The sequence below is a fragment of the Notechis scutatus genome, chromosome Z, assembly GCF_049901735.1.
Source record: "Notechis scutatus isolate UNSWTSFEM ecotype Mainland chromosome Z, rNotScu1.2, whole genome shotgun sequence".
Taxonomy (NCBI): Eukaryota; Metazoa; Chordata; class Lepidosauria; order Squamata; family Elapidae; genus Notechis; species Notechis scutatus.
Genome location: NC_142025.1, coordinates 18,273,937 through 18,296,033, shown reverse-complemented (window position 1 = coordinate 18,296,033; position 22,097 = coordinate 18,273,937). Strand labels below are relative to the sequence as shown.

The window sequence follows — 22,097 nt, the reverse complement described above, 5'->3', positions numbered from 1 at the left end:
CCCCAAGGGCTATTGTATGCCTTCCCCCCTTCCCCTGATTCTGGGAACAATCAGAAAGGTACTGACAGAGAGGGCGGAGGTTCTGTTGGTAGCCCCTTACTGGCCCAGGCGCCCACGGTTCACCTACCTGGTGGGCCTGGTGGTCGCCAGACCCTGGACAATTCCCCTGCACAGGATCTCCCTCAGCCAGGGCCCGATTGAGCACCCAGATCCAGCCTGGTTTCGGTTGACTGTCTGGCGCTTGTGTGGGTGCTCCTGAAACAGGAGTAGTTTTCCAGAAGGGTCATTCAGACCATTCAGGCAGCCAGAAGACCTTCTACGACCAGGATATACGACACATCATGGAGGATTTTCTGCGGCTGGTGTGCCAGTCACCTATTGGAACCTACTGGTGTGTCTGTGGCAAATGTATTAGAGTTCCTGCAAGAGGGGTTGGACAGAGGTCTCACCCCCAGTACCTTGAAGAGACAGGTGGCTGCCTTGGCCTCGGGTTTTTTGGTCAAGGACTCAACCACTCTGGCCCAATGCCCCAGGGTGAAAGCCTTCCTTAGGGGAGCCACTAATTTGAAGCCACCGGTGGTCCACCGTTACCCCACCTGGGATTTGCCTAGGGTCCTGCAGGCACTGACTTGTCCCCCATTTGAACTTTGCGTGAAGTCAGTCTTCGCCTACTCACGTGCAGGGTGTCATTCTTAGTGGCCATTATTTCAGCCAGGCGTATCTCGGAGTTGACGGCCTTATCCATCAGAAAGGACCTGTGTGTTTTCCATGCAGACAGAGTGGTTCTGCAGTTGGACCCTACCTTTCTGCCCAGGATGAACTCCTTATTCCATCGCTCATAGGATTTTGCCTGACTTCTGTCCAGGGCCTATCCATGCACTGGAGAGAAAATGGGACACCTTGGACGTTAGGAGGGCCCTCCGTATATACATCAAAGGGACCTCCTCTTTTAGGAGGACTGAAGCCCTGTTCGTTTCCTTTTAGCCGTCAACTTTGGGTCGCAGGGTGACACCATCTACCATGGGTCGCTGGCTTAGAGCCTGTACTGCAAATGCCTATGAGTTACTGGCTCTTCCTGTGCCCAGGAGAATCACTGCACACTCAACCAGGAGTGCAGCAACCACTGCAGCCTGGGCAATGCAGGCTTCGGTTCTGGACTTTTTTAGAGCTGCGACTTGGTCATCTGTGAGCCCATTCATAAGACATTATAAAATTAACTCCTTTGCCTCAGCAGAGGCGTCCTTTGGAAGACGAGTCCTGCAGGGTGTTCATGTAGAAGTGGGGACCTTCAACCAATCCAGTTCCCTCCCGTAGGACAGCCATCAGCCAGCTTTGGTATGTCCCATCCTGGATTCTCCCTTCAGCTCAGTGGAAAAGGGGTGTTGGTCCTACATTTCTTCTCGGGGAGCCGAAGGGAGAATCCAGTCCCACCCTATATTCTGTCTGGTCGGAGTAGGGAGGAAATGTTTTTTTCTCGCAGTATCAAATAGGCTATCTGTTAGAGGACGAGGAGCAGCTGGATTCGCTTCAACATCATTCAGAACTGGTGACCGTTACCAGGGGGTGTGTCCTCGGTTTTTCAACTCAGTCTGCAGAGCTATGAGACTAGAGACTACCCATCCTGGATTCTCCCTTCGGCTCCCCGAGAAGAAGCATTCAGGTAGGACCAATGCCCCTTTACATAATAAATATAAGTTATGCTTTGGTTTGATTAATGGATTGTTCTTTTAGCATGAACAAAGGGTATTGCCAGAGAATATGACTTTAACAGTTAAAAGGATTTGCCAGACTTATTTAATACAAATATTCTTTTTGCTGAGTCTTCATTTTCTTGCTAAAATCCAACAACCAACCATGCAGACTGAGAGTTATTATTTATTACTTGTTAAATTTATTTGCCTCTTACCTCAGCATGGAAATATTTTAGGTGTCCTACAACAATAAAAGTGAGAAATGAAAAGAGTTAAACAGAACAGAAGTAAAATAACAGAACAGTAAAGTAAACAATGAAAAATGAAATTGAAGAGAATGTTTGAACATTGTAGCTTATGACTATTATATTGAAAAGTCATCCTTGGTGTCACCTTTGGAAGCCATATTGAGATTTGATGCTCCCATGCTGCCACAATTGAGCCTGAGAAAGTGGGAGGGAGGAATTCATTTGACTATAACTAGTTAGACAAAAGAACATTTTTTTGTTGGTTCAAGGTCACTGAGTGTGGTGCATAATGAAACGGGAATCTTACTTTAGGACTGATGGAGATTGGACCATGTGATGTGGTGATGGCTAAGGGGGAATGGATTTGTAGTTTTGACTTTTGCAAGGAAGCCTGAAACTTTCAGATTCAGGATTCCACAGATGTGCTAGTTACAATCCAAATAAAGGTACCTTTGAGAGATGTCTGTCTCGGAGTTATTGATTGGAATGGAGGGTTGCTGGAACATTGACACGTGGGTTCTAATTGAGGATGCAGCAAATAATTGGAAAGTAAATCACATAATATTTGAATAATGGCAATTACTTAGTTTAATGTACATTTTTCAGAATGTTTTATTTCTCTAATGTAAGGGCAGATCACAGCAGATGATACTATGCAGCTGGTCTGGAAAAAAAAGGTTGGTTAAATGGATGGGAATTCTTTGAAAATTCCATAGTTGTATGTGAACTGAATAATTGAAAAAGCAATTACAAAAGAAAAAGAAAAGAAGAAGCATGGAGCTTGAATATTTGAGGAAAAAACTCACCCAGTGATATCTAACCATCCCATAAGAAAAGGTTTTTTTGTAGGTCCCATCTACAAAGTGTTTATGAAAAAGAGGGTAAATTAACTGTTTGTGAATTATAGTGCTCTCCTGATGACTAAATTAACATGGTGTTGTATTAATGTTTTGTTTATTTGGTGATTTCATTCTGGTTTTTTTTGGTATTGTTTATGTGTAATTGTCACCCAGAGACACAAATGTAAGATTTGTGTATAAACTAAATAAAGAAGTTAAATGCTAAGCACCTTAGATCATTCTCAAGAAAACCTGATATGTAAATTTTGTCATCAGTGATCAACCTTGACTTGAGGCAAATGCATAAAAGTTTCTAAAATTAAAGGAAAAGAGAAGCCTATCATAGATAAGACTTAATGATCTAGTTTCTAACATTAGGAAAATAGGAAGCATTGCCAATGAGAGATTAGAACATTATTTGGAATTTTTTGCAGATTGTACATACAATGGAAGATGTGTATATAAAGGAAGGTGAAGTTAAAGAAAGTAAAGAAGAAGAGGAGGAAGAGGAGGAAGAACTATCTGTAAATAACATTACATACTGTTTAAATAGGCCTAATTTTAACATGAGTGATGTTAGTTTTAGAGTAAACTCATATTAATGAGCAATAACAAAAGATGTAATACAGGTACTATAGTTCTTGTTTAATTATCACAATTGAGACCAGTAACTTGGTCATTAAGGAATACTAAGTGAAACCACACTTTTGCTTATGACTTTATTTGAGCTTTCCTTTATTTTACCTGCAAAGATTCTAAGTTATAGGATTGGTGGCAAAATTACCTTTTCATCACTATTGAATGGTCACTACTGAATGGCCAATTGCTAACTGAGGACTAATAATTGTTCTGAATTATTATGTTGTGAAATTATGCATAACTATTAATGTTAGGTTCCTTGACTTCGACCATTTACAATCTAAATTCTGGGCTCTATTGTGGTCATAAATTGAAAACTACCTGTAGTGCTACAGGCTTTAGGTGAGAGTATTCTTGAACACAATTCAGAAGCTATAACTGGTATAGAATATAGCAACCAGTTTTCTGACTGATTTCGCAATATAATACTTATTCTATTAGAACTGTATATGCTACCAGTAGAACTCTATTTCAAGTTTCAAGTGAATACTTATAAAACCTCTTAGATTGTGTCCCTGTTATCAGTAGAACTGTTTTCTTTATGTAGAATCTATCTAATTTATATATGTTAAGTGAGATGATTCTTTGCTAGTTGCCTAAAAAAAACCTAGATGGAAATTAAGCTCATCAGCCCCTATGAGACAATTTCCCCCCAAGTTTAATAATTTCTTTACTTTGATGATGTCCCAGAAAGTGATAAAATAGTTTTATTAAGGGGCATTTTAACTTGTATGATGGCAGCTATGCTTTTATTTATAGTTTTTTTTTATATTCTGTTAATTATGTGGCTTTATAAATAGATTTTTGATTTTATTATTGTTTTATCTGTTTTAAAGCCCCTAGAATCAAAGGAATATGCAATATATAAATTTTAGTAAATAAGCAGAGTGCCAGTTTGTTCACTGGAACCTACCATTCCAGTTTATATAGGGTAGTATCCTAGCTAATGTTTTCATTCTTAATTTATATAAGTAAATGCTGTCATTACTTCATGTAAATGATAAAAGTTGTAAATTTATTTTAAAAATAAGAATTGTAATAAGATTATTACAAATCTCAGAAATAGTTTTCCCTAGCAATATTTTTAAAATAAAGATACTATATGAATATTTTTGTCATTGGAAGGAAGATTATGAAGATATGACTTCTTTCCTGATATGTTGTTCACAACTTAGAACACAATTGGAAAATGCACTTCGTGAAGAAAAGCAAGTATGTATAATGTTTATTGTACTGCATAAGCGTAAGATTTTATTTACTGTTAATTGTCATGTTTTGTTATACTTGAAAAAAAATCAACTTTAGTAGCTACCAGTTTTTTGGAAATTTAGAATAAATATGGAAAGATAGATGTTTCAATAGAATGGTAAGCATATGGTAAATCCCCACCTCCATTGCAAAAATACAAAGATCAACCTAGCAAAAAAGTCTAGTAAGAGAAAACATTTCCTGCTTAAGCTGACATAAGGAGGTACAATTTGGAAACCTAGACATTTCTCACTTTGTTATTTTGTATTTAAATTGTTATATAATAAAATTGATGGTGATTTATAATATTTTCTTTCTTAGATATTAGACTCATTGCTTAAGGTAAGAAAATTTTGATATATATCTTTAAAATATGTTTTATTTTATAAAAATGTAATCTGTTAATATCTAATTTTATTTTATTTTTTTTCTCAAGTGGTTTGAAAAGGAGGTCCATGAGATGGAAGAGGTAAACCTAGAATTTTGATTGTTAAGATCTAACACAAACTATTTAGAAATATGTGGTAACCATGTGAATTGTTTCTCTATATATTCTGCAGTTTCTTTATGTTAAATTTTAGAATCTAAATAAAAGGACACAATATAAGGATTAGCCATTCTTACTTGAGCAGGTACAACAGACATTTGGGATTAATCTTAATATAATTAAAAGTGTTTCTATAATAATGGCTAATACTAATATATGAAAATTTCTCAAAACAAAAATGAATAATTTGAATTATTTTATTTGAAATCTTTTGCAATTATTTTTTCTTCAATACTGGCCATCTTCAGTTTATTCTTTCATTCAATTGCGTTCAATTCTCAGAGAGGAAAAAATAAATTTGAAATTTCCAAATTCCATCCTTGAAAGATGGAGGTTGAAATCCCCTAATAATAGTAGTTAATACTCCAACACTAATTGAATGATGAAATCATTCCTAATATGTCCCTGCACACCAGCTTTAGATGCAAATATTCACAACTGATTGTTTATAGACAAAATGATCACCCTTCCTGTTCCCAAACTTGGCTGCTGTAGAATTCACCTATTAGGGTTAGGGTTAGTACTCTAGTTAGTATAGTTAGTCTTTCCAATGTTATACATAAAGCAAATATTTCCAGAGACTTAATAATGTTCTTTGCCATCAGATATTTATGTGCCTCTTCATTACTCCAGTGTCCCTTTCTCACTAATAACCCCATAAAAAAATCTTTTTACTTTCCCCACTTTTTCCACCTATGCTAATCCTGCCTCCCATTGAGGGGGAGAATACAACACTTATGTCTAGTTGCAATTGTAATGGCCAAACAGACATGAACAAATTCAGATAGAAATTTCTCTCCAGGACTTTTCTACACCTATATCATGGAAAATATACTACATCTGGAGCATCCAAAATTGCTCTGTGCTGTTTCAAGCCATCACCAAAGGATCCCCAAACTGACGATCTTCTTGCATGTAGTTTGATTTATCACAATTTTAGTGATAGTACCTTTTCCAACTGCAGTGAGATACTCTGATGGTCTCCATCATCCCACCTCTCAGATTGCTTATTACAGTAGAAAACAATCACATTCCATAAAAATAACCACCTATTTTTTTTTATCCAGCTTGGCTATCCTGGCTCTCAATTGAAGCCATTCCAAAATAACATTTTTCCACTTCATGTCAGTCACCTTCTCATTATTAGTAAAGTATACTTTTTAGTTCATTTTAAGAAATTGGTCTATTTATGCTTAGTGGGTTGGTAGGTGGTTTATTAAAAATGCATTAATTTTTCTTTCAGGTAAATGCAATATTTTAATTATTATTATACATAATTAAAAGTATGAAAGTTTGCTTTTACATTATAAGTAGACCTTGACGTATGACCACAGTTGAGCCCAACATTTCTGTAGCAAAGTGAGATATTTATTAAGTGAATTTTGCTCCATTTTATGAGCTTTTTTGCCAAAGTTAAATGAATCACTGCAACTGTTAAGTTAGTAACATAGCTGTTAAATGAATCTGGCTTCTCTATTGACTTTGCTTATCAGAAGGTTGCAAAATGTGATCACATGGTCCCGGGACACTGCAACTGGCATAAATATGAGTCAATTGCCAAGAGGCTGAATTTTGATCATGTGATCATGGGGATGTTGTAATGGTCATGTAGGAGAAGCAGTCATTAATCACTTTTTTCAGCACTGTTGTAATTTTAAACTGTCACTAAACAAACTGTTGTATGAGGGCTATCCACAAAATAGATTACGTTTTCGTCTGTAGCAAGAAGGGGCGGAGCTAGCGTGGCCATCTTTGGTCTTTGTGTCCGCCGCTCAGTCTGCATCTAGTCGTGCTAGTGGCAGGTTCGTATCATTGCCCGTTATTTCACAGCAAATGTTTGAAATGTGTGCCGCAATTGAAAATCCCGCGAGTTGTGAGGTGCGATCAGTGATAAGGTTTTTGTTGGCAAAAAACCATAAACCGATTGAAATTTTTCAGCAACTGTGTGAAGTGTACGGGGACAACATAATCACTGAAGGTGGAGTGCGCCAATGGTGCATTAAGTTTAAAAATGGCCGAACTAACGTTCATGATGAACAGCGGAGTGGACGTCCGAGCATTGTGACTGATGAACTGGTTGCGAAAGTCGATGACAAGATTCGTGAAAACCGCCGTTTCACAGTAACGGAACTTTTGCTTAGTTTTCCACAAATTTCATGCAGTTTTTTGCATGTAATTGTTACACAAAAGCTAGGCTACCACAAATTTTGTGCAAGATGGGTGCCAAAAATCCTGACAGAAAACCACAAGAGTCAGTGTATGGCCGCATCATTGACATTTCTGTACTCTTACGACAAAGATGGAGATTCATTTCTTGATCGAATCGTAACTGGAGATGAGACTTGGGTCAAACATGTGAACAGCGAGACCAAATTGCAGTCTATGGAGTGGGGGCACACAAATTCCCCCAAAAAACCAAGAAAATGTTTGCAAACGTTCTCTGCAAGGAAGATTATGGCGACTGTTTTTTGGGATAGGCAAGGTGTGCTTCTTATCGATTTTCTGGAACATGGTGCAACAATAAACTCTGTGAGGTATTGTGAAATGTTGCAAAAACTAAGAAAAGCAATTCAGAACAAGCGTAAAGGAAAGTTAAGCTCAAAAATTTTGTTTTTGCATGACAGTGCCCGACCCACACACAGCAAATCGCACTTGAAAAGTCCTGAATGCTTTCAAGTGGGAGATTTTTCCTCATCTGCCCTACAGCCCGATCTTGCACCAAGCGACTACCACTTGTTTCCGAGGATGAAGATCTGGCTTGGAACACAGCGCTTGACGACGACGCGAACTGCGGGCGGGCATGACTGACTGGCTCAAATCTCAGGCGGCTGAATTTTATGGCGGAATTACAAAGCTTGTTCACCGCTATGATAAGTGCCTCAATTTGTTCGGTGAATATGTTGAAAAGTAGTATTTAAGTGTCACTTTCAAGAGTATAATTTTTTTTTTTTCCTACACTTTGTTTTTTTTCTATCGCAAAACGTAATCTATTTTGTGGATAGCCCTCGTACATCAAGGACTACCTGTATATGTTTTACAATAGCTTAATATTGTAGAGACAATTCTACTATAATAAATACAATAGCTTAATATTGTAGAGACAATTCTACTATAATAAAGTACATTATTTGAAACAGTGAATGTGGTGCTTCTTTCAAGCTAATTGAGAAAACCTCTGTTACTATACAACAGATTACGTTAATATTTTGTTATCTAACTATATTTCAGTTAGGCGAGGAAGAAATTATCCCAGACTGGCAAGTTCCTCTAGCAGATAAAAGCATAACAAATAATATCAATCAGTTACTGAATCGCATTCAAAGACTTGAAGAACTAAAAGGCCGTGTTCAAGAACTACCCAAACTTATTCAGTTTTCTATACCTAAACAGTAAGAATACCATGAAACATAGTTATGTTTAAGACATTATGATATCAATAATACAAAATATGTTTATTATAAAGATAGTTATAAATATTATTAAACATAAATAGTATATAGAAAGTACAATATTTTGTTTACTAGGCACTGCCACAGTATATTTCCTTCATAATTTAATTATATAATTATTATATTAAATTTTCTCAAATAAATAAATGCCTAATATAAATTGTTTTGTTTATTGTTTCTCTGACTTCTACAAGTAATAGGGAAATTAACGGGAAGCACTGTTCTCTGCAAGAATGAAAAGACCAATGATGCATAGTTTCCAGGGTTTTTAAACTAGATATTGTAGAAGGCAATGATAGTAGTAATACATTCTCTATATGTCCTGTCTAACTACACACACACAGCATACATGCACGCGCGTGCGCCACACACACACACACACACACACACACACACGATTACTTATTGAGGCATTGCAAGTCCCTAACGTTATTTCCCAAGTCCCTTCACAAGAAAGGTAAAGTTGCAATAAGTCTGAGTTTGCAAAAAGGGATGAAGTGAAAGGCAAATACAAAGTCTGAGGGCAAGGCACAAGCCTGCAAGTTCACACACAAAGTCCAAACACAATAACTAAAGTCAAGGTCCAGATTCAGAATCCAAGCCAAATCCAAGGTTCAATCACAAGGTCAGCAAAAAAGGCATAGGTCCGGAATCATGAAAGGAGGAATCAAAAAATTGGAGGACAAGCACTGCAGGAAACAGGTGGTTGTTTCTTATGTTGCTTTGCTCCAAGCATCAGTTAAGTAGCTACCAGCCAGTCCAGCTCATTAGGAGGGGTGTGGCCACCTCTTTGCAAGTAGCCTTGCCAACCACTGCTATGCCTCCCTCCGTTTGGCCCTGCATGGCCTGGGATCTGTGAAAGAGATAGTTCCTCATCCTCACTGCAGCTGCACCTCTTCTCTGCCTTGTGCTTCTCACTGGTCATCTGAGCTTCCTGACTGCAGCTGAATCTCTTCTCTTTCCTTTTCAGCCAGGCATTCATCCAGTTGCCTTTCTGACAGCATTTCCGAAATTCTCGGCCTCTCTTCCTCTTCTTGCCCATCCACTCCTGGTACAGAGCCCCTGTGTCTTCCTGATTGTGCTGTCTTGCTCACTCACACACACATATACGTAACCATGGCTTAGTGGTTTTACACAAGCAGACCAATGCTAGTCCACAGAGCAATGGCCAACGAGTCCACAGGGCACTTGAAAGCTTCCAAATCAATATAAACAAACTAGGCAAAATTAAATCCACAATACAAGAGGGTTCATGAAGCTAGTTCAGAGTTCACAAGGCACAATCCACAATCCAAGTAAAGGCACAATCTAAAGCAAGGCAGGGATCACAACGATCAGAAAACACACATCTAGGAAATGAACACATTCCCAGCATCGCCTCCATCTGTCTGCTGTGCTAAATAGCCAGCTTTTGGTACAGCCCATCAAGAAGTGTGAGGCTTTCTCCTTGCGAGTAATCTGCCTGACCTTCACTGCTCCTGCCTTTTCTCTGTACTTCTTGTTCTTGGATCAGGTGCAGAAGGCTGTTCCTCTTCCTCATCCCTGACTGGCTATAGGCTGCATACTTTCTCCATCTGATGCCTCAGGGCTATCCTACTGTAGCTGTGCTTCAGCCAAATCACTGTCAGTTCATTGCTTGGAGCCATTGACCAATTCCCCTCCTGATGTGTCAGGAACTGGTTCATCCTCCCCCACGCTGATATCTGAAAAGGTATCTGGGGAAGCATTTGGGAGAGGCGTCACACTGGTACTGCACTGTGCCTTACTCTGAAGTCCTGAGAGCCAGTTCTCCCTGCTCTGATGAAACACAGCACAGCACAGCACAGCACAGCACAGCACAGCACAGCACAGCACAGCACAGCACAGCATAGCATAGCATAGCATGTATACTATAATACATACAGCAAATAATTCAAAAAGTGATTTATAAAGTAACCCATATTCCAGAATTGAAAATAATTTGTGTAGCAACAGTGTGACAATTAATAATTTTAACTGTATTCTTAGCTCATTTTTAAAAGCACCATTAATACCCAACAAATTGCAGAGATTTTACCATATATATTGTCTGCATATGGGTACACTCAGTTCAGGCAGGTTGCCACAAGGCATGTACGGTTTCTCCTAAGATTTAAACATGTACAGCACTAATTAGTTGGAGTCATAGTTGAGGTAATATTCTGTCTTAAAATAATCACAAATAATGAGACATTTTCTCCTGTGCTTGTTCTTTCTCTTACTATTACTCCTGTCCTGATTCCCACAGATAATTAATTCCCTCAATATTACTGGTCTATACTAAATAGTATTTTCTGCATAGGTTTATGTTCCTATAAACCAGGCATGGGCATTTTATGGCCTGTGGGCCATATCTGACCCTTTAGCTGTCCCTATTTAGCCCATGGTGGCAGCAATATCAGCAATAGGGTAGCAGGGGCGGTGATGGGATAGTGTCAGTGGGGAGGGATAAGGACATTGATAGTTCTCCACAGCAGTCCCAGTTTCTCATATAGCCTCTTGGAAAAATTAATTGCCCACCCATGCTATAAACCAATTATATAAGTTTTCACTATGACAGTATAAGGGCAACAACTTACACTAATGCTCTAAGTCAGGGGTGTCAAACTTGCGGCCCGGGTGTTGACCCTGCCCACCCCTGTTTTAATGAAGGGAAAAAAAGTCATGATAAGTCACATGATGACAATGTGATGCCGCAAGTTTGACACCTCTGCTCTAGGTCAAAGGTTGTCAACTTTTTAGGTAGTGCAGGCAAGGCAGGTACATAAAGCATGTAGTGCCTTTATTGAAGTTTATAGTAACAGAATATTTGCAATTTAGAAGAAGTAGTTCTTTATGGCTCTTCTAAACCATAGCAGAGTGGGGGCTGTTTGGATCTCAAGGGAAAAATCATTCTAGAATGCAGGCCCCTCTACAGAGAAGAACTATTCACTGATCTGTCAGTTACCAGTGAACTTCCAATGCTGAAATGAATATTTCAGATTTTATTTCTAATATTCTAGCTCTCTAATTTTTATATTGACTCTCAGTTTTCATATTAACCCTTCTTTCACTATTCTGAGGATTATATTTTGTGACATAATTATTCTTGAAAACAACACTAGAAGGTAATAATTTTTTTATGGAGTAATGTCAAAACTAACAGGAATTACCAAAAGTATTATATATAATATAAGCAATATTTAACCCCTTGTTATTTGGTGTTTTCTTATTTGGTATTTGTTCTTAAAGCACTGAAGATTAATAATGTCTTTTACATAATATATATTCAAATTATCATTACCCTGTTATATTATATTATATTATATTATATTATATTATATTATATTATATTATATTATATTATATTATATTATATTATATTATATTATATTATATTATATTATATTATATTATATTATATTATATTATATATATTATATTATATTATATTATATTATATTATATTATATTATATTATATTATATTATATTATATTTATTATATTATATTATATTATTATTATATTATATTTATTATATTACTTAATGTGTTATATTAACAAAGTAGGATTTTTGTATTTTTAACATAAATAAACTGTGACATGTAAAAATTATGTGTAGAACTTTGCTAAATGAACATTGAATTTGTAAATCTAGATTTAATACTACCAATAATGTACATTTTGACAGGGAAAAGAAAAAAGCAGTAAGCCCAACACCTCCCACTCCAAAAGATCCAAAAAATATAATTGAAGGTAATAATTCTGATTTATTATGGACATCAAGGCCTCAAAAAATAATTTTGAAAAATGAGTTTGACTAATGTGGACAAAAGTAAAAATGCTGGATAGTAAAGTTGGATAGGCAGAACTGACTGAGTAGACTAGAGGCTGGGAAAATAATGGATAATTTGTAAGAAAATATGTTTTATTATGATGCATTTGAATCTTATATATGTAATCCTCAGGTTCCCCAGTTCATTTAATGACTGTTCAAAATTATAACAGCCCCCCCCCCCCACTATATATGACCCTGTTTCAAAGTTAGGAATTGTACAGAACTCCCCACTGTCAATTGCCCTTATGACCAACCACAGGGATGCTTCAGCACATCCACCTATCTATTCTCCACCTCCCCAAATCCTGCCATGCCAAGTCTCCAAGAGCACTGGGTCTGCTTTGCCTCCCTCCCCCAAGTTCTCCTCCAGCCTTCACAATGCTCTCTTACCTTATGAAGATCTGCAGAGCTGAGGAGGTGGAGGCAAGGAAGGAGACCAGGCCTGTCTTGAGAATTCCAGAAATGTCTTTTTTCTCTTTTTAAAAAACATGTTTATTTATTCTTTTATTATCAAAGATAAAATACAAAACAAAGAAAAGGAAAAAACTAACAATCACACAACACTAATAACAACAACAAAATATGTATACAAAAAAAAGAAAAAGAAAAAAAACCCTAAGTATCGAATACAGCTAATATTAAACATTAGAAAAAAATCCACCCTGGTTGAAGGCTGAAAAATACATAAAAAAATCTAATGTGCATTCCTTTCCCCTTACATAATGGGTATACAAATAATTATAAATTTCCCCATCTATATTTAACAACAATGCTATATTAAATAAACCAATATTCCTTTTTTTAAACATCAGGACATGTTTTGAAACCTTTGTTGCTGTAATTCTGAGCAAAGGAGCTCTTCTCCCTCCTTTTACATCACTTCTATACCCAGGGGTGGGATTCAATTTTTTTAACAACCGGTTCTGTGGGCATGGCTTAGTTGGTGGGCATGGCTTCATAGTCACGTTATTGGCTGGGTGTGGCCAATTCAATATCACTCACATCGAGGCACGCATCTCCTCACCTGGCCTCTCATGACGGGATGCTGCAACAGCTATAAGTGTGAAAAATGGTCATAAGTCACTTTTTTCAGTGCCATTGTAACTTTGAATGGTCACTCCACACAAGCAAAGTACAAGCAAAGGAAGGAAAAAAAACTCCAGAGAAGTTCCAGAGACAGGAAGTCTAGTCCTGCCAAGAATGTAATAAGGGTTAATGGAGAGGCAGTTTCTGTAAGCAACACCGGAATGTTTCCTTCCTGCCTTCCTTACAGGATTAGGCCAATAATTTCTTCTAACAACCGGTTCTTCGAACTGCTTAGAACAGGGGTGGGCAAACTACGGCCCGCGGGCCACATCCGGCCCGCTGGTCTTTTTAATCCGGCCCGCCGAAGATTGGTACAGAATTAAGGTTTGATGTAAATGATTGAATGATTGCATTCATTTGATTTTGACTTGTAATGACAGGCATTTTGACAGCAGGTGGCGCATTAGGCGCAGTGACTTGATTTTGTGGAGATTTTGCAGTTTTTTATATGTATGGTATCTTGTGCTGACCCGGCCCGTCTGTCAAATTTTAAGTCAATGAGGCCCCTGAGCCAAAAAGTTTGCCCACCCCTGGCTTAGAATGTTAACAACCGGTTCTAGCGAATAGGTGCGAACTGGTAGAATCCCACCCCTGTCTTTACCTCTTAACTCTGCATTGTTTGTGTGGTCAGAGCCAGCTCAGATTTCAAAATGCATACTTCCTGCTTTGCCATGTTATTTCACAAACAGACTTTCCCTCATCATGCTGTGGCTGGATGGAAAAAACCTTTCAGCCACTTTTTGACATCTGAACTGCCTCTGCGGACACAGAGAACAAACTATACAGAATTAAGATGCAAAGAGATGATGAAGAGGCAATAATATCTACATGTAGATGAATAAAATAGTTGAGGGTGGGGATCTCTATGGTGTTCCAGAGACTACAAATATTTTTAGTATCTTCCAGAGAATTGAACTTTCATATTATAAAAAGTCATATGTAAATGATTTTGGAAGTTAGAACGCTACTTAAAACTAGTTACTTCTGCTGGCAGTGAATGAAGTACAGTTGCGTTAACTGAACACTTTCAATGTCACCTTCAATGTCACCGCAGTACCAGAGAAAGATAGAATTTGTCCTCCTTGATATGTCAGAACATTATGTAAACAACTACCTATGCAGAGTATTCTTTATTGCAAAAGTTCAGAAGTGATAACCCTATTGTATAACTGAAATTCCTACAACAAAATTTGTTTGTTCCTTTTCCTAGAAGTTCCTAGAATAAAACAAAAAGTTTCCAGTACTAAGAAATATTTCAATAGAGACTTTGATTTTCTGGTATTTCTAACATGAATTGTTAGAATAACAGAATTCTCTTCACGGTATCTTTTATCAAGAACATCTGAGAATCATTTGCTCAGTTATTAGATTCCTGTCAGCACATAAATAGAAAATTTAATATAATCAAATGTACTTGGAAGTTTTAATCAGAGTTATAGAAAAAAGTATTTTTTATATTTTTAACAAATTATATATATTTGACAAATAACTTAACTAAATAGTTATAATAAACTTTGTTTTAGAACTTGCTACAAAACATTTCACTGAAGATGTGTTCAATATGGTACAGGTTTTCCAAGAAGATGCAGGACAACCACGTAAGTGCTTCAAAATATAAAATGTTAAAACATGAAAAAGAATATAAGATATTTTAGGAAAACTGCCTCAAATCAACTTCTTCTAAATTGTTAGGCTACAAGTTTAGCTGACATGATTTTTAACTATCATGAATTTTTGTTTGCGAAAACATAGAAAATGCCAAATTAAGAAAATATATGTTAGATCATTATGCAATCTACAGTAGTTAATTTTGATGTCTAGAAATTTAGCTGGGATTTAAATTAAGATATGTAATTTAAAAATCTGACTGATGAAATTGGGTTTTTTGAAAATTTGACATTAATAATACCATATGGTAAAATATACTAGACAGACTATAGTAAATAAATTTATGCTTAAAAAAACAGGCATAACTGATAAAAACAATATGGATAAGCACAAGGCACTACGAACTTTAAAATTGCAATATATAGGCTATAATACTCTAAGGTTAATCATTTGTACTAGAAACCATTTTTGGTTTTCCTAGATTTAATATCACTGATTTATTTTGGAGAGAGAAAGAAATATAGCTAAATAAACAGCTTTATCCTTAGTGATGCAGTCAATTTATTTAAAAATATAATCAATATTAAAGAATAAAATCGTTCCTGGAACACTCACTTTAGAAATGTTTCGTATCTGGTAGTCAAGATTATTATAATTTTACTACAACTTTAAGAGATTTTGAATTTTTATGCTCGATCAACCAACCTACGGGTAAATAAGAGATCCTTTTTGTAGAAGATTATTAATTTCTTGAAAAAAGGATATTAGAAACTATTAAAATTGATATGATCCTATGACAGTTAATTGATTAACAACATCCAGCTCATAAAGCTTTTTGTCTTTTTCCATGTTGAAAAGAGAAGGCAAGATTTGATCCCTTTCTGTTTAATAGCAGGGCCTACTGAACTATCTGCGGAGATAGAAAACTCATTATTTTTATTTACCGTGTTTCTCCAACAATACGGCCTCCACCAATAGGAAGGCCCAGCAAGTTTTATTGGCATAAAATCAAATTAAGCCCCTCCCCCAAATTAAGGCCTATATTAAACATGCAAAATGGGGGGAATGGTGGGGGGGCTTGCTGTTAGGAAGTACTTTTGTTGCATACCCGGATATGGTACTGCCTGCGTTGGTGGGGCACTTCGTATCGGGAGACCTTCCGCCACCATTGCTTTACCTTCTCCCCGTGCTGCCGCGGCGTTTAGAGCAACGCCGCGGCATTTGGCGCAGCCATGCACAGCCAGCCAGGGCTCCTCCCTGCAACCGGAGCCCTGCAGAGACACTTGGCTTCAGGCGCTCCTGTCGCTGCCTTCCCTTTGCCTTCGAAGGCAAAGCCAATTCTTTTAAAAACGACGCCCTACTACTGGTATGACAAAGACTCCCCTGCCTGAGAGGGCAGCCCAACCCTACGTGGGGAGGCGAATCTCCCGGGGCTGCAGCGCAGGATCGGCCAACCTTCGGAGAAGCGCCCAGCCACCATCCCTGCCTGGCGCCGGGCAGAGCACGAAGAGCTTCTGGGGGTGCCCAGCGCAGCTGACAGGCGGGCCCTCCTGCCCGGTGGCAGAGCTCTCACCAAGGCAGCAGAGCTCTCACCAAGGCAGCGAGCGCCTCCCCGCGGAGAGGGAGGCAAGGTGATGGCAGCGCTGCTTCCCTGGCCAGCGGAGAGAGCTTGGCGAGCGCCTCCCCGCGGACAGGGAGGCGAGGTGATGGCAGCGCTGCTTCCCTGGTCGGCGGAAAGAGCCCGAAGCCGCCTGTCCTTTCCACCCCTCACCCAGCCTGCCCTCGTCCCCATGCATCTCCAAATGCGCCAGCAGCTCCAAACGCTGCAGTGGAACGGGCATCAGGCAGAGGCGCTGACTTGGTGGGGCTCAGCTCGGAGGACGCGGCGTAGGCCGTCGCCTTGCCTCCCTGTCCACGGATGGGTGGGCATTATCACTGCCTCGGGCAGCCTCACCTGGTGGCCCCTTCGGGTTCGGACTGGAGGGATTTAGGAAGGAAGCCAAGCTTGGGTCGGCCCAGCTCTTTCGCTTGGCAGGTGGGCGCGCACCTGCGGCTCACTTTCCCAGCTCTGCCCAGCCCACACAGCTCCAGCGTGGCCCTTGTGGGATGAGTGGAGGGCCCAGCGGGGAGACGCTCGCTGCCTTGGCGAGAGCTCTGCCGCCGGGCAGGAGGGCCCGCCTGTCAGCTGCACTGGGCGCCCCAGGAGAAGCTCTTCGCGCTCTGCCCGGCGCCAGGCAGGGATGACGGCTGGGTGCTTCTCCTGGGGTGGACCAATCCTGCGCTGCAGCCTGGGGAGATTCGCCTCCCCATGTGGGGTTGGGCTGTCCTCTCGGGCAGGGGAGGCTTTGTTGTAGTAGGGTGTTGTTTTTAAAAGAATTGGCTTTACCTTCGAAGGCAAAGGGAAGGCAGCGACAGGAGGGCCTGAAGCCGCATGTCTCCACTGGGCTCCGGTTGCAGGGAGGAGCCCTGGCTGGCCGCACGTGGCTGCGCCAAACGCCATGGTGTTGCTCTAAACGCCGCGGCAGCAAGGGAGAAGGGAAAGCAACAGTGGCGGAAGGTCTCCTGATACGAAGTGCCCCACCAACGCCGAGGTCAACATCCAAGCTGTTGCTGCCCGCCCACCCGAGGATGCAAGGGGGCGAAAAAATTAAGTCACCCCCAAAAAGACAGCCTAGCCATTTTTTCGGGGGCCAAAAAAAAAAATAAGGCCCAGCCTTATTTTGTGAGAAACACTGTACTTTCCATTTAAGAACTGCAAATTATTCTGACAAATGCAGAATGTAGTACTGCCTGTAGAATCTTTAACACTGAGACTAAGTTTTATGCTGAATGGAATATAAACCTATATGGCACAAAATTTCAGTTTTTGATCTCAAGTTAGTAAATATTTGATTCAAATCCAAATATTTGATTCAAATTCATATTATAAATATATAGATACTAGGCAGGGATGGGATTCAAAATTTTTAACAACTGGTTTTGTGGACATGGCTTAGGTGGTGGGTGTGGCTTGGTGGTCATGTGACTGGGTGGACATGGCTTGGTGGTCATGTTATTGGCTGGGTGTGGCCAACTCAATATCACTCACATCAAGGTACACATCTCCTCGCCTGGCCTCTCATGACTGTGGGGATGCTGCAACAGTCATAAGTGTGAAAAATGGTCATGTCACTTTTTCCAGTGCCATTGTAAATTTGAATGGTCACTCCACACAAGCAAAGGAGGGAAAAAAACCTGCAGAGAAGTTCCTGAGACAGGAAGTCTAGTCCTGCCAAGAATGTAATAAGGGTTAACGGAGAGGCAGTTTCTGTAAGCAACACCAGAATGTTTCCTTCCTGCCTTCCTTACAGGATTAGGCCAGTAATTTCTTCTAACAACCAGTTCTCTGAACTGCTTAGAATGTTAACAACCGGTTCTAGCAAATAGGTGCGAACCTGTAGAACCCCACCCCTGATACTAGGTGAAAAAGCTTTTGAAGTATTGAAAAGTTCAATTTAGTTTTATTTTTTCATTTCAGTCAGGGCTAGACGAAAGTAAACTATTAGTTGCTCTATTGCCAAATCAGCAAGTTATTCTCCCTCAAGCAAGAAAAAGTATTATGTTTTCTCTAGCTTCTCCTCCTCCTCCTCCTCCTCCTCCTCCTCCTCCTCCTCCTCCTCCTCCTCCTCCTCCTCCTCCTCCTCCTCCTCCTCCTCCTCCTCCTCCTCCTCCTCCTCCTCCTCCTCCTCCTTTTTTCTCCTCCTTTTTGGCAAATTACAAATCAAATAAATGGCCAGTAGTTTAGACAAAAAAGGTTTTTTTGTTCACCAATTAGTCAATCAGACACAGAGAGAAAATACTTAGCTCAGGAGTGATCCACGTCATAAATTTAGTATCCTGCCACGTCAGCCAGAAACTTGAAATGATTTAACAGTAATAGGTAGATGACAAAGAACTGGAGTTTGGCTATTGGAAAAGAGCTGGAGTCTGGTATAAGCTGTGTGGTATACAGATTATGAACTGCATGAGGATACATGTGGTGATGATAAGAAGGGAGATCCTATTAATAATATGTTAATAAATACTTAACTGTGAAAAATAGAATTTTTTTATATGAGGTATGCTTTTTAATGACAGGTAGCCCATAATTAACCACTACCCATTCAGCAAACTTTTGAAGCTATCATGATGTTGAACAAAGGGTCATTAGAACTGGTCCTTGAAGTTCTGACCATTCCAACACTCCCATGATCTTGTGATTGTGATCTGGGCTCTTTGCAACAAGTGGCCCCCATGCTTACAATGGTTGCAATGCCCTGATCATGATTTGTGACTTTCCTTGCTGGATTCCCACAAGCAGTCAATTGGGAAGCTGGCAAGAAAGATCACAATTTGTTCAGGTAAGTCTCCCCCCAGCTGTATAATCCTTCTCAGTCCCTCTATACTCATACTGTGGTTTGCTGGCCATACCCATTTCTTGTAAACCTTCCTTGGCCTTTGTACGCCCTTCCCAACCATCTGCATATCCTTCCTCTTTATCATAGCCATTCCAAGCCATGAGGTTGGAACATGGCTCCATAACCAGTCTCTCAGCTCCTTGCTCCCTCTCACCCCTGGCAGCAGCCACTTACCTGCCTACTGATCTTGAAAGCTGCCTATGACTTCCCCCTGATCATTAAAAGTTGGAAGGAAGTTGCAAGGAAGCGTGTGTTTAAATCCCATTATACTTGTTTCTGGATTGCGATTGCTAAGTGATATTGTCACATGACATTCTGTTTTATGACTAAACGCTTAGCAATTGAAACTTTGGTCTAATATTTGCTATGACAGTTGTGACCCTTTGTTAATTGACTTGGCACTGGATTACCTCTAGTTTGTGTTATGGAACTTGGCAATAATAATAATGTCATCGTAGAGTGATAGTAGCAGCAGCAACATTTTTGACCAAACTTTTGCAATTGTTTGACTTCTATGTCTATTTCTAGATAAAAATGTTAGATATCATCTAATAATTATTTTTTATAATTGTTCAGAAACAATTGAGATGATGAACAATCGCATGATAGAAATAATGAAAGTATTTGAAAGACAAACGAACAAGTTACACAGGTAAATCCAACATAATGATGAAAATGGGAAAGGGAAAGTTTCATTTTATCTTGTGTATTTTGGGGTAATTTATATGACATGGCACAAATAATTAAGAGGCTCCTAGAAAAGAAACCTGCAAAATTTCACAAAATAATGTGCAAAAGTAAGGAAGTTAAAGTGAATAATTATATCTGTCTTTCTGTCTCAATATTATATATTTTATATATAAATATTTTATGCATATACATACATATATAATATTTATAATTATAAAATATGTTATATTGAATGTATGTTTGTTGTGAATATCATTGCTTTCTGCTCAATTTACACTAACTCCCAGTGGTAGGATTCAATTTTTTTTACTACCGGTTCTGTGGGCGTGGCTTGTTTGGTGGGTGTGGCTTGGTGGTCATGTGACTGGGTGGCCGTGGCCAACTCAGCAAGGTGGAGTGGCACCTTGCTGCCAGTGACCTTGAGTTGGCTATGCCCACTCAGTCACATGACCAATGCTACAGAGACAGGGTGATTTCCTACATACCTTCCCCCACTTTTCCGCCCTTGGGCTGACAAAAAAAAAGCCTAACTAAAGATTGTGACTGCCTGCCGAGTCTGCCTGCCAAATGGGTTTTGTTTTGGAGTGATTTTTGTTTTGTTTTTTGCCAGAAACCCCTTGGAGATAAATTTGCATTGCCAAATCTTACTGTACCTCATTGTTGCAGCACTACCTGTTGCTGCTGCGGGCACTGCTGCGGCCGTCTGTCTGCCCAAGTAAAGAACCGCACCGGCTCAGGGCAACTGAGTGACTTCCCCAAGCAGTCAACTTTGCTCTATCTCGCTCCAATTAGGTGCTCCTGGTGTGCACAAGGAGCGTTTTAAAAGTCAGAGAACTTTGCCCAAGACTTCTCATGAATTCAGGGGCTACACCTCTCCCAATGATGAGTTGGCGGCAATCAACTTTAAAAGCACCCCCATGGAAGAAACCAAGAGTGAGAGCAAAAGTAGCGGCGGCGGGGGTGACGGGGCGTGTGAGTCCCCTCCTGGGTGACAGCCAGGGCTTCAGCACCTCTTTTCCTCAGAGACGCGGTGTCTGCCTCCCTTCACACTCCTTGTGGAGAGACACACATGCCCATCACCCCCCCCAACCACTACGTTTGCTCTTGTTTCTTGGGGGCATTCTTCTTCCATGGGGGCGCTCTTAAAGTCAACCGGAACACGCTTTCTTCTCCTGGCAGACACACCTCTTCCAGCGTGGCTTGGCCACATGTCCCGGGGATTCTTGCTCCCCTTGTTGCGAGATGTCTGCAGTTGCTGCGTGCTTTTTTTGGTACGGCTGCAATCCAGCAGCCGCACCGAAAAAAGCAAACCCTGTTCTATTTGCCGGGCCCGGCAAGTCCAAGCAGCCGGCGCATAGAACAGGGCTGCCCCGGACCATTGGAGAAGCGGAGCAAAGCCGGAGATCAGTAGCCACCTCTTTCACAGCACAGAAATCCTCCCTGAATTGACCGGCTAGTCTTCTCTTTCTCTGCCTGTTTGTTTTGTATGGCTGAGGGGGAGGAAATCAGCTGGCCAAAGGGGCAGCTGTTGGAGACGATTCTTTTTCGGTCTCCTGTTGCCTTTTCAGCACAGAAATCCTCCCCGAATCAGCCGGCTAGTCTTCTCTTTCTCCGCTTGTTTGTTTTCTATGTCTGAGGAGAAGATCAGCTGGCCAAAGGGGTGGCTGCTGGAGGCGACCCTTTTTCGGTCTCCAGTTGCCTTTTCAGCACAGAAATCCTCCCCGAATTGGCCAGCTAGTCTTCTCTTTCTCCGCCTGTTTGATTTGTATGGCCGAGGAGG

The 22,097-nt window shown here is 40.0% G+C and overlaps 1 protein-coding gene across 1 annotated transcript in view; it reads left to right on the top strand.

The window, feature by feature from the left end:
- Nucleotides 1-22,097, top strand: part of CCDC7 (coiled-coil domain containing 7) — a 234,359-nt gene that overhangs the window by 5,735 nt on the left and 206,527 nt on the right. The window contains exons 2-9 of the mRNA XM_087947956.1: nt 3,213-3,302; nt 4,543-4,629; nt 4,987-5,007; nt 5,102-5,134; nt 8,441-8,601; nt 12,351-12,415; nt 15,107-15,181; nt 20,204-20,279. Coding sequence (XP_087804082.1) covers nt 3,213-3,302; nt 4,543-4,629; nt 4,987-5,007; nt 5,102-5,134; nt 8,441-8,601; nt 12,351-12,415; nt 15,107-15,181; nt 20,204-20,279 — 608 coding nt within the window. The remainder of the gene's footprint in view (nt 1-3,212; nt 3,303-4,542; nt 4,630-4,986; nt 5,008-5,101; nt 5,135-8,440; nt 8,602-12,350; nt 12,416-15,106; nt 15,182-20,203; nt 20,280-22,097) is intronic.